This window comes from Mustelus asterias, chromosome 18 (assembly GCF_964213995.1).
Source record: "Mustelus asterias chromosome 18, sMusAst1.hap1.1, whole genome shotgun sequence".
Lineage (NCBI taxonomy): Eukaryota > Metazoa > Chordata > Chondrichthyes > Carcharhiniformes > Triakidae > Mustelus > Mustelus asterias.
The window spans coordinates 9,325,071-9,337,934 of record NC_135818.1 but is presented as its reverse complement, the minus strand read 5'-3'; the positions used below and the strand labels follow the sequence as shown (position 1 = coordinate 9,337,934).

General features: G+C 44.8%; 1 protein-coding gene across 1 annotated transcript in view; it reads left to right on the top strand.

Moving 5' to 3' along the window:
- fntb (farnesyltransferase, CAAX box, subunit beta) overlaps window positions 1-12,864 on the top strand; it is a 110,791-nt gene that overhangs the window by 47,162 nt on the left and 50,765 nt on the right. The window contains exons 5-6 of the mRNA XM_078233397.1: window positions 3,795-3,941; window positions 12,645-12,728. Coding sequence (XP_078089523.1) covers window positions 3,795-3,941; window positions 12,645-12,728 — 231 coding nt within the window. The remainder of the gene's footprint in view (window positions 1-3,794; window positions 3,942-12,644; window positions 12,729-12,864) is intronic.

Here is a 12,864-nt window from a genome sequence, read left to right as displayed (position 1 = left end):
AAACTGTAAAGTTCCTTGCAAGTTCCTGGCTCTTGGCTTCATGCTTGAATGTTATACTGTACATAGGCCAGTTTTGAAGTCTTCAGAGAGTGCTGAAGGCCTGAGCCTCTGAGTGCCACTTGAAGTCAGCGGTAAATGCTTCAATACCATAATCCAACCCATTTATCTCTTCATTATTACTGAAGAAAGACATTTTGTCGAAGCTTTTTGTCTTGCACTCATCAGGACAATTGCAAGAATACAAATGTCAGGGGAAACAATAACTTTATTCTGTATGTAAAGAGAGTGCTGATTGGGTGGCAAGTCGATTGGTAGAAGCATTTCCATGGACCAGTTAATGGTGATTGATAGTTAACTGCCAAGCATTGTTTGGCTTGACTTTGATCAAGGCATTGCTCTGAGGAATGAACCAGCAAATGGCTGTCACTTATTTTGTGCAGCTAAAACATGTGCAATGTACATACATGTTCCATCTGTCTGAAAAGAATAGGGCCCTGAGTATTAATATATGTAGCTTTCTGGAGCCTGTACATGCAAATATGCCATACTGTGAGCCTGCCTGACAATCATAAGTTGGTTGTCAGCATAACTTTTAGCACACTGAGGATTATTTAGTAAATGTTGTCCAGTTGGCATTTATAGCTAAAGGAATAGAACATAAAAAGTAAGGACATATTATTGCAACTATACAAGGCACTGGTGAGGCCGCACCTGGAATATTGCGCACAGTTTTGGTCCCCTTATTTGAGGAAAGATGTAGTGACATTGGAGGCAGTTCAGAGGAGGTTCACTAGATTGATTCCAGAGATGAGGGGTTTGTCGTATGAAGAGAGATTGAACAGTTTAGGCCGATACTCTCTGGAATTTAGAAGAATGAGGGGACATCAAATTGAGGTGTACAAGATGTTAAAAGGTATCGATAAGGTAGAGGTGGAGCAGATGCTTCCTCTTGTGGGACATTCTAGAACGAGAGGCCATAGTCTTAGGATAAGGGGCAGCAAATTTAAAATAGAGTTGGGGAGAAACTACTTCTCCCAAAGGGTTGTGAATCTGTGGAATTCGCTACCCCAAAGTGCGGTGGATGCTGGGACAGTGAGTACATTTAAGGAGGAGTTAGACAGATTTTTAATTGGTAATGGGTTGAAGGGTTATGGGGAGAAGGCAGGAAAATGGAATGAGGAGCATATCAGCCATGATCGAATGGCGGAACAAAGAACAAAGAACAAAGAACAATACAGCACAGGAACAGGCCCTTCGGCCCTCCAAGCCCGCGCCGCTCCCCGGTCCAGGATTGAATCCTGAATCCAGGATCCCCGCCCAATTTTCCAGCCTATCTACATACCAATATCCTATCCACCGAGCTGTCCCTCACAGCTACGATGCTTTGTTCATTACAACCTATTAACTTACCCCCACCCCCCCATTCCAGACCATGTGATCTCCAGGGAGAGGCGAAAACCCAGAGTGAAAAACCCCAGGGCCAATATGGGGAAAAAAAAATCTGGGAAATTCCTCTCCGACCCCCTGAGGCGATCGAAACGAGTCCTGGAGATCACAATGGCCCCGATCGGAAAATGCTTCCCAACCCTAGTCATTTCCACTTCCACGAACACCATATGAATCCCCTGCCCCCGAGACAGGTTCCCAACTATCCGCAGTCTCACTCTGTACTGGCACCAGTAAGATGATCGTAGAATGAAGCCTTGAAACGAGAAACCAGGAACAATTAGCCCGCGCCGCTCCCTGGTCCAAACTAGATCACTCTTTTGTATCCCTCCATTCCCACTCCGTTCATATAGCTGTCTAGATAAGTCTTAAACGTTCCCAGTGTGTCCGCCTCCACCACCTTGCCCGGCAACACATTCCAGGCCCCCACGACCCTCTGTGTGAAATATGTCCTTCTGATATCTGTGTTAAACCTCCCCCCCTTCACCTTGAACCTATGACCCCTCGTGAACGTCACCACCGACGGAGCGGACTCGATGGGCTGAATGGCCTAATTCTGCTCCTATATCTTATGAATTTATAATTGCAGAATCACATCTAATATTGGGCACTTTTGAGTTTTGCAAGTAGGGGCTGGTTGGGTACAATCTGTACCTTGTCCATTGGGAACAGAAGGGACATGCTGTTAGATATGATTCACCAGTCTCTGGGACATACGGCCTACATACCCAGCATCTCACTGGCACTGAAATTCATATACCACGTTATTTGTGCGATAGGCAGAATGTCATTTTGGCTTGACAGCAACATCCTGTTAGTGGCGATTATCACTCGTGTTACTACTGTGTAGTAGCAGCATGACACAGCTAACTTCACTTGTGGCTTGAATTTTCCTTGTCCTTCCTGGATAATCGGAGGTAAACTGGACGCTTTTCAGGGTTTAAAGTGATGGTCTTAGGCCTGTTCATGGGTTTGTGTGGCATACAGTGTCAAATGTCTGATCAGGGTAGCTATTATGGCGCAGGATGTCTTTAATGCGCCCCTATTTCAGCATCAAGCTTGCATGATGAGCGAATGGCTTGGGCTCCATTTACAAGGTTGCCGATAAGGCCAATCTTACATTGGCATTCTTGCGACTGCCCTGATGAGTAAGACAAAAAGCTTCCGGGCGGCACAGTGGTTCACACTGCTGCCTCACAGCGTCAGGGACCTGGGTTCGATTCCGGCCTTGGGTGACTGTCTGTGTGGAGTTTGCACGTTCTCCCGTGTCTGCGTGGGTTTCCTCCGGGTGCTCCGGTTTCCCCCCACAGTCCAAAGATGTGCGGATTAGGTGGATTGGCTATGCTAAATTGCCCCTTGGACAGTGTCCCAAGATGTGCAGGTTATGGGGATTAGCGGGGTAAATACTTGGGGTTACGGGGAACAGGTCTGGGTGGGACTGCCCCTTAGTGTCAGAGAGATTACGTGGGGCTACAAGGATGGGTCCTGGGTGGGATTGTTGTCGGTACAGACTCGATGGGCCGACTAGCCTCCTTCTGCATTGTAGGGATTCTATGAAGCTTCGACAAAATGTCTTTTTTCAGCAGTACTCAAGTTCTGCACTTCTAAATGACTGTATTATCTCTTACATAAAGTTTGAATGTGCTACTGAAATGAATTGAAACTTAAACTTTCACACTTTGGGGTAAATATTTATGTAGGTGTTTGACATTTTTCACAGGCCAGGATTGTTTCCACTGACTTTTGCCCATTTTAAGTTCCAGTGTATTGTAGTGAGTTTGGAAGATACTTGGGCATAAGTCGATGTTTGCAAAATGGGTGTGATATTGGGTGCGTTTTAAAGTTACTGTGAAATTCCTCTAGTCACCACACTCCGGCGCCTGTTCGGGTCAATGCACCCTAACCAGCATGTCTTTCGGAATGTGGGAAGAAACTGGAGCACCCGGAGGAAACTCACGCAGACACGAGGAGAATGCGCAGACTCCACACAGACAGTGACCCAAGCCAGGAATCGAACCCGGGTCCCTGCTGCTGTGCGGCAGCAGTGCTAACCACTGTGCCACCGTGCCGCCCATCAAGATTTAGCTTCTGTGTTGTGCCTATGGAGGGAACACCAGGTCATGTGGATCACAGTTGGGGTGAGAGGGGCAGCCAATGCACAGATATTTTGCGTGGGAAAGATGCAGATACTTGCCCTTTTAACTGAAATGGGTTGTTTGTCTTGATCAGTCACCCACGGGCTCTGTATGGAAATCATATACTCTGTGGCAGATTTGAAACTTGATAATGATTTGACTTTTTGGTTGCCTTATCAGTTTATAATTATGTTTTCCCTCCTTCCGAAACAGCATTTGTCAATTCCTGACACGATGTCAAAGTCCCAAAGGTGGATTTGGTGGTGGACCGGGCCAAGAGCCACATCTTGCTCCAACATATGCAGCGGTGAATGCACTCTGTATTATCGGCACAGAAGAGTCATATAGTGTTATTAACAGGTAACTATGATAAAAGGATAGTACAAAAACTATCCTAACTGACATATTGTTGGATTTTTATGATGCTCCAAACAAGAAACATACTGGATGTAAACTTTATGCATTGTGTTTTGTATAAGAACATAAGAACTAGGAGCAGGAGTAGGCCATCTGGCCCCTCGAGCCTGCTCCGCCATTCAATAAGATCATGCTGATCTTTTCGTGGACTCGGCTCCACTTACCCGCCCGCTCACCATAACCCTTAATTCCTTTACTGTTCAAAAATCCATCTATTTTTGCCTTAAAAACATTCAATGAGGTAGCCTCAACTGCTTCACTGGGCAGGGAATTCCACAGATCCTGTTGCTGCTGTGTATACCAAAAGGCAGCAGGGATCGAGTGGAAAACAGCATGTGTGTGTCGTATGAAAATCAAGCTCTGTGAACATGCTCCAACTCTGACTGGCTGCCATAATTTGGAAGGAAGTCAACATCTTTTCCAATCTTGGATAGGGGAGTGGCACGGTAGCACAGCGTCCCTGCCTCACAGCGCCAGGGACCCAGGTTCAATTCCCAGCTTGGGTCACTGTCTGTGCGGAGTCTGCACGTTCTCCCCATGTCTGCGTGAGTTTCCTCCGGGTGTTGCGGTTCCCTCCCACATTCTGAAAGACATGCTGGTTAGTTGGATTGACCTGAACAGGTGCCAGAGTGTGGCAACTAGGGGAATTTCACAGTAACTTCATTGCAGTGTTAATGTAAGCCTATTTGTGACTAATAAATGAACTTTAACCCCCCCCCTCCGCCCCCCCCCCCCCCCCCCCCTCCGCCCCGGCATTCGGACCCAAGGTTGATACCAGCTAGGACTGAAGTGACTGGACTAGCAGCCAGGAGCAGGAAATGGCGTTGATCCCTCAGTCTGGTAGCAATCTGATGATAACATCATTGACACGATGTATTTTCATGTAGCTACCTTTCCAGAAAATAAATCTGAGAATTTTGTTCTCCTCCTCAGGGGAACCCATTATATCTGTTTCTCTTTGGAACATTTTGTATGGAGAGGATAAATCCAACTTCAAAGCTGTTGGCCTCTTTCAACGGCTCAAGCTTAAAGCTCCTCTGCAGTGGTTGAGTAGCATTTTATTACTTCCAGGCCATATTACGGAGTTAACTTGTGCTTCATTGGATTGTCCTGTGTTAGGGGAACTGTTACTTTTGTATTGCTAAAAGCGGCATTTGTCAGTTGACCGAATGTAATACTTTAAGCTTGTTTTAGATGGAATGATGTTTGCTTATGGTGACCTTTATTTTAATTTCCTTTTGAACAGATCATTAGGTTTCAGGCATTCTTTAGATTTCTTCTCTTGTGTCAGGAACCAAATATTGCTTCCTAAGCAATTCCTCATTACCTACGGATTAATATGTGCTGAATAATAAATTATGTTACACAGCTGATTAAGAACATTCATTCAGTTTGTCTAACTACATTTCTTGCGTCAGGAACCAAATATTGTTTCCATAAGAAATTCCACATTACCTACGGATTAATATGTGATGAATAAGTTCAGTGAGAACATAATAAGACATAAGAACATAAGATCTAGGAGCAGGAGTAGGCCATCTGGCCCCTCGAGCCTGCTCCGCCATTCAATAATATCATGGCTGATCTTTTCGTGGACTCAGCTCCACTTACCTGCCCGCTCACCGTAACTCTTAATTCCTTTACTATTCAAAAATGTATCTAACCTTGCCTTAAATCATTCAATGAGGTAGCCTCAACTGCTTCACTGGGCAGGGAATTCCACAGATTCACAACCCTTTGTGTGAAGAAGTTCCTCCTCAACTCAGTCCTAAATCTGCTCCTCTTATTTTGAGACCATGCCCCTTAGTTTTAGTTTCACCTGCCAGCGGAAAGAATGTCCCTGCTTCTATCTTATCTATTCCCTTTCTAATCTTATATGTTTCTATAAGATCACCCCTCATTCTTCTGAAAAATTAACTGTTATACTGCTAATTAAGAACTTTCATTCAGTTTATCTAACTAACGTTCTGATGCGTCTTGCTTTGCAATCTGGAAATTAGGTTTGCTATTAGAATTAGCAGCAGCCAGGGAAAACGCATCAGATTTGAGTAGATTGCAAAAGCTTCACTTCAACTCAAGATCAATAAAATTATTTCTCATCTTCTGTCATCACCTGTTAGACTTGGCCCAGTGTCTGGGTCAGCATTTAAATCCATGAAATTATCATAGAATCCTGACGGTGCAGAAGGAGGCAATTCGGCCCATCGAGTTTGCACCGACCACAATCCCACCCAGGCTCTGTTCCCCTAGCCCCATATATTTACCCTGCGAATCCTCCTGACACTATGGGGCAATTTATCCTGGCCAATCAACCTAACCCGCACATCTTTGGACTGTGGGAGGAAACCAGAGCACCCGGAGGAAACCCACGCAGACACGGGGAGAATGTGCAAACTCCACCCAGACAGTCACCTGAGGCCAGAATTGAATTTGGGTCCTTGGCGCTGTGAGGCAGCAGTGCTGACCACTGTGCCACTCCAAAATAATGTGAAATTGGATATTTCTAGTTATCCCTTAAAAGTGCCAGGTGAGGATAGAACTGGTGCTTTCAGGGTAGGTGAATTTTTAAAGACTTCTCTGGCCCTGAAAATTCAATTTTACAAGTATGGAGTCACATTCCTTCAGGAGTCAGATACATTTAAAAAATGTATCTTTTTCCTTTTTCTGTCTTTGTCTTTTATTTCGTTCTCTTCGTATCAGCTGGCGTTTTCCCCATTGTGATTTAGCTTACTTGTGAATAATTTAAATCTGATCTTTACATTCTGGTTTGGACTGTAGGACTGATTTTAACTCTTTGCTTGAGGGTGGATTTTGAATGGGTTAAAGTCAAGCCCTGCATGTCTCGGTGAAGATTTTGCGGGCTGGTTGGTTGAAGAACCTGTTTCTTGCCACCCTCGTTATACCCCTTTGAAACTGACCTCTTTCAACAAGTTATTATTCACCCCTTCTAATGCCTCTTCCTTTAGCTTGGTTTCAATTTGTGTCTGATAATATTCCTCTGTAGCACCATGGTAGGTTACTAAATGCACCGTGTTGTTATACTTACCTTCCTCCCGCTGTTCCTTCCTCCCCAACCTCTCTACTGTTCCTATAACTTGAGTGTCATCTGCTGCCTCATCTTGCCCTACAAACTCCTCATCCACATTTTAAAAAAAATCTCGAGCTCATTCCTTTGATCAAACTTTCAGGCACTTTTTCTAAACTTTTCCTGGCTCATCATCTGTCTCTTTACACCTGTTTGGGAAGTGCCTCGGGAAGTATATAAATGCCAGTTAAGTCGTAGAACCCCTACAGTGCAGAAGGAGGCCGTTTGGCCCTTCGAGTCTGCACCCACTCTCCGACTGTGCATCCAGCCCAGGCCCTATCCCCGTAACCCCATGTATTTACCCCACCAATCCTCCTAACCTACACACCTTGGAACACTCAGGGATAATTTAGCATGGCCAGTCCATCTAGCCTGCACATCTTTGGAGTGTGGGAGGAGACTGGAGCACCCCGAGGAAACCCATGCAGACACAGGGAGAAGGTGCAGACTCCACACACACAGTGACCCGAGGCCAGAATTGAACCCGGGTCCCTGGCGCTGTGAGGCAGCAGTGCTAACCCACTGTGGCTCCCTGACCACTTGGATGGACATGCAGCTTCCAATTTTGAGGATAGCATTCATGAAACAAACCCATTTTAAATTAATAACTAGAAAATGGGGAGCAAGAAGTAAACTGGGGGGAAAAAAAAACTATTTTGTCAGTGTTTCTTTGCAACAAAAGCATGTTTATAGCTGTCTTTATTTGGGTACCACATTTTTATTTCTCATCTCGTTGCTGCTGCAAAAGTAAAATTTGCCACCAGATTAAAGAAAATATATTTTACAGCGATCAAAATGCCAAGTGCTGTAGCTGAATAAATGGAGCAGAGAAATCACTTTTCAGTCAGTTGCAGAGTGCGAGCATCTAAATTTACATAGCTGATAATGTTCCTGATTTACTATCCTACTGATGTGATTATTGCCTATCAGAGCGTCATGGGATAATGTGCTCATTGTTTAACACTGTGAATTAGCAATTAGATTTCTCAGTGAAAGATAATCACTGCTAACAACGAAACAAAACTAATAGGATGGTACAGTGGGTTAGCATTGCTGCCTCACAGCCCCAGGGACCCAGGTTCGATTCCCGCTTGGGTCACTATCTGTGTGGAGTATGCACGTTCTCCCCGTGTCTGCGTGGGTTTCCTCTGGGTGCTCCGGTTTCCTCCCACATTCTGAAAGACGTGCTGGTTAGGTGCATTGACCATGCTAAATTCTCCCCTAGTGCACCTGAACACAGTGGCACAGTGGGTTAGCACTGCTGCCTCTCAGCGCCAGGGACCCGGGTTCGATTCCCGGCTTGGGTCACTGTATGTGTGGAGTTTGCACGTTCTCCCCGTGTCTGCGTGGGTTTCCTCCGGGTGCTCTGGTCTCCTCCCACATTCTGAAAGACGTGCGGGTTAGGTGCATTGGCCACGCTAAATTCTCTCTCAGTGTACCCGAACAGGCGCCGAGTGTGGACATGTTGAATACTTACTTTGAGTCAGTATTTACAGGAAAGGATAAGGTCTGCAGGCTGGATAGTAGGAACTAATATTGCATCAGGGACAAGAACTCTCAAAATTAATGAAGACACTAATGGCACTAATTAGTGCTGGAACAAATGATTTCCATCCTAGATTTTTTTTTTACTTATTCTTTCATCGAATGAGGGCATCACTGGCAAGGCCAGTGTTTGTTATCCATCCCTAATCACCCTTGAACTGAGAGAGTTGCAAAGCCATTCCATTAAAAGTCAACCTCGTTTCTATGGGTCTGGAGTCACATTGTGGAGTCACATGGGTGAGGATTTTCACAGTAACTTCATTGCAGTGTTAATGTAAGCCTGCTTGTGACACTAATAAATAAGCTTTAAACCTTAAATTGGAAGTTTTGCACATCTGTTTTAATGAATTTACCTTGTTAGTATTTGGGGATACACTCCATTGTTTAGCTACAAACCAGTTTTTGTGGACAATGGGATTTGAAGCTCATGCACTGTAATATGAAACGGCAAAGAACAGATTTGTGCAACTTTTTATTTCAAATGTGCAAACAGAAAAATCAAATGAACCGCAGACGTTTGTGTTGGTTACCAACGTGTTTGCAAATACTGGATATGTTCATTCTTTATTTGGTATTTGTGTCACAAATTGTCTTTTGCGCTAAAAATGAAAGATGTGGCACACTTAATGGCACTGAATAAAAGTGTGATAAATAAAAACAGAAAAGGCTGGAAATACTTGGGTCTGGCAGTACCTACAAAGAGAGGAAAAACTTAAAACTTTGAGTCTAATATGACGATTTATCTGAACTAAGTCTCGTCATTTTGGACTTTAAGTTTATTTATTAGTGTCACAAGTAGGCTTACATTAACACTGCAATTAAGTTACTGTGAAAATCCCCTAGTCGCCACACTCCGGCGCCTGTTCGGGTACACTGAGGGAGAATTTAGCATGGCCAATGCACTTAACCTGCACATCTTTGGACTGAGAGGGGAAACCAGAGCACCCGGGGGAAACACCCCCAGACACAGCGAGAACATGCAAACTCCACACAGACAGTCACCCAAGCCGGGAATCGAAGCCGGGTCCCTGGCGCTGTGAGGCAGCAGTGCTAACCACTGTGCCACTCTGCCGCCCGATTTGAAAGGTTAACAGTGTTTCTCTCTCCACAGATGCTGCCAGATGTGCTGAGCTTTTCTAGCGTTTTCTGTTTTCATTTTGGATTTCCAGCGTCCGCAGTGTTTTGCTTTTATTGGATCATAATGTAGCGCGCACTCCCACCAAACTGCCCTGCACTGATCATTACAATTGGTGCTCATTTCTTTTACCTACTTATGTGCCTGGGTACATTAGGCGATTTAAGCTCAAAAAGAAAATGGTAAAAATGCTGATACAAGGAATTCTGTACAATCTAAGCATAAAGGCGTGGCCAATTTGAAGTTGGAAAAGTGTTTTTCGTCCAATAGAGACACAATGTTGATTCATTTCCACCAGTGGCAAAGCCCCAAGCTTTGGTTCAGAAAGGAGTTGTTCGTACCATTCTTGAAAGCCTTAGACCAGTTCTTGAGGTTAATTAGCGCACACCAGGAATGCCCATCGCACGATGGACAAATGTAGGACGCCCGCGGGTCGATTGCGTTTCGCCTTCAAACATGTAACACAAATGCAGTATGACCTCTTAATGCCCTCCGCCTATTCAGAGAGAAGCAGAAACCCAGAACAAATCAGAGAATGAAATGAACTTCTGTAGTCTAGTAAGATCTAAATAATGCTGATATATACTTTGTGTGGAGCTTTTTCTCCACCCTTTCTGCATGCACGGTTAATGTTCCTGTGACTGCAAATGTATTTTAGAAGTAGGACATTTGGACGTTATCATTTGTAGTTTGAATGGTGAACATTCTCCGCAATGGTTCTTTTGACAGTGATCATGACTAACAAACAAGGACCTGTCAAACTCGCTGAATTATTGAATGCCATGAATTGATTGCCAGGGTAGAAGTTTGTTTCACGTCCCTAACCGCTGTTCAATGTAGGAAGTGATTTACTAGCCCTTCTTCCTCTTTTTTTCCCACCACCCCTTCCAATAACCCAAGTCACTACCAGATAACTCCTGTAAATGGATAGAGGGAAGAAGCCAGTGAACATGGCTATCTCATAGAAGACAGAGGATGGTGGTGGATGGAAAATTTTCAGACTGGAGACCAGTTACCAGCGGTGTACCACAGGGATCAGTGCTGGGTCCTCTGCTATTTGTGATTTTTATCAATGACTTGGAGGAGGGGGCTGAAGGGTGGGTCAGTAAATTGCTGATGACACCAAGATTGGTGGAGTAGTGGATGAGGTGGAGGGCTGTTGTAGGTTGCAAAGAGACATTGATAGGATGCAGAGCTGGGCCGAAAAATGGCAGATGGAGTTTAACCCTGATAAGTGTGAGGTGATTCATTTTGGTAGGACAAATTTGAATGCGGATTACAGGGTCAATGGCAGGGTTCTGAGGAATGTGGAGGAACAGAGAGATCTTGGGGTTCATATCCACAGATCTCTAGAGGTTGCCACTCAAGTGGATAGAGCCGTGAAGAAGGCCTATAGTGTGTTAGCGTTTATTAACAGGGGGTTTGAGTTTAAGAGCCGTGGGGTTATGCTGCAACTGTACAGGACCTTGGTGAGACCACATTTGGAATATTGTGTGCAGTTCTGGTCACCTCACTATAAGAAGGATGTGGAAGCATTGGAGAGAGTGCAGAGGAGATTTACCAGGAGGGTAGGTCTTATGAGGAAAGGTTGAGGGAGCTAGGGCTTTTCTCTTTGGAGCGGAGGAGGATGAGAGGCGACTTAATAGAGGTTTATAAGATGATAAGGGGGATAGATAGAATGGACGTTCAGAGACAATTTCCTCGGGTGGATGTAGCTGTTACTAGGGGGCATAACAATAGGGTTCATGGTGGGAGATATAGGAGGGCTGTCCGAGGTAGGTTCTTTACTCAGAGAGTGGTTGGGGTGTGGAATGGACTGCCTGCTGTGATAGTGGAGTCAGACACTTTAGGAACTTTCAAGCGGTTATTGGATAGGCACATGGAGCACACCAGAATGATGGGGATTAGGAAAGCATGATCTTGGCTTCGGACAAAGCTCGGCACAACATCGAGGGCCGAAGGGCCTGTACTGTGCTGTACTGTTCTATGTTTCTTTGCTGTGTGGTATTAAAGGGTTTGGGCTGTAAGAAGAGTCAAATCTTTCTGAATGTAATATCCTTTTTCCCAGCCTTCTGTTTTATCACTTAAATATTCCAGCAGCACTAAGCAATGCAGAAGCTGACTTCCAGTGGCACAGTGGTTAGCACTGCTGCCTCACAGCGCTAGGGACCCGGATTCAATTCCGGCCTCGGGTCACTGACTGTGTGGAGTTTGCATGTTCTCCCCGTGTCTGCGTGGGTTTCCTCCGGCTGCTCCGGTTTCCTCCCACAGTCCAAAGATGTGCGGGTTAGGTTGATTGGCCATGCTAAATTGAGCCTAATGTCAGGGGGATTAGCAGGGTAAATATATGGGGTTACGGGGATAGGGCCTGGGTGGGATTGCATTCGATGGGTTGAATGGCCTCCTGTATTGTAGGGATTCTATGATTCAATTCATCATCAATGTAGTCTTGCAACAATTTATAAATGATTGAGCCTCTGCAATTTTTGCACCAAGTTGTGATTGCGGTACGGACACTGTCACTTCAAATGTAAACTTTGAACAGGGCAAAACAATCTACACATATTGCCCGCTGGAAAATCTCAGCAGGTCTGACAGCATCTGTGGAGTGAAGATAGGGCTAACGTTTCGTGTCCGGATGACCCTTCGTCAGAGCTGACTCGGAACGTCGGCTCTATCCTCTCCCCATAGATGCTGTCAGACCTGCCGAGATTCTCCAGCGGTTTACTGTTTGTGTTTCAGATTCCAGCATCCGCAGTACTTTGCTTTCATGAACATATTGCCTGATCATTCGAGGCAATGGATAAGTTAATTTCAAAATGTCATACATTTAATTAAGGCTGAACAGAGTCTCACTCATACTCCTTTGTTCTCATTACAGGGAAAAACTGCTCGAATTTCTACACTCTGTGAAGCAGCCTAATGGTTCCTTCACCATGCACATGAGCGGAGAGGTTGATGTCAGGTGAGTTTTGATTACGATTGGCTTCTTATTGCAAGGCGCTGAGGACTGTGTTTAAACATGCTTAAAATAATCTAACTAAACAATAAACTTTAAGATAGAGCAATGAATACTTTCAAAATGTGTCTATTAAATTCAC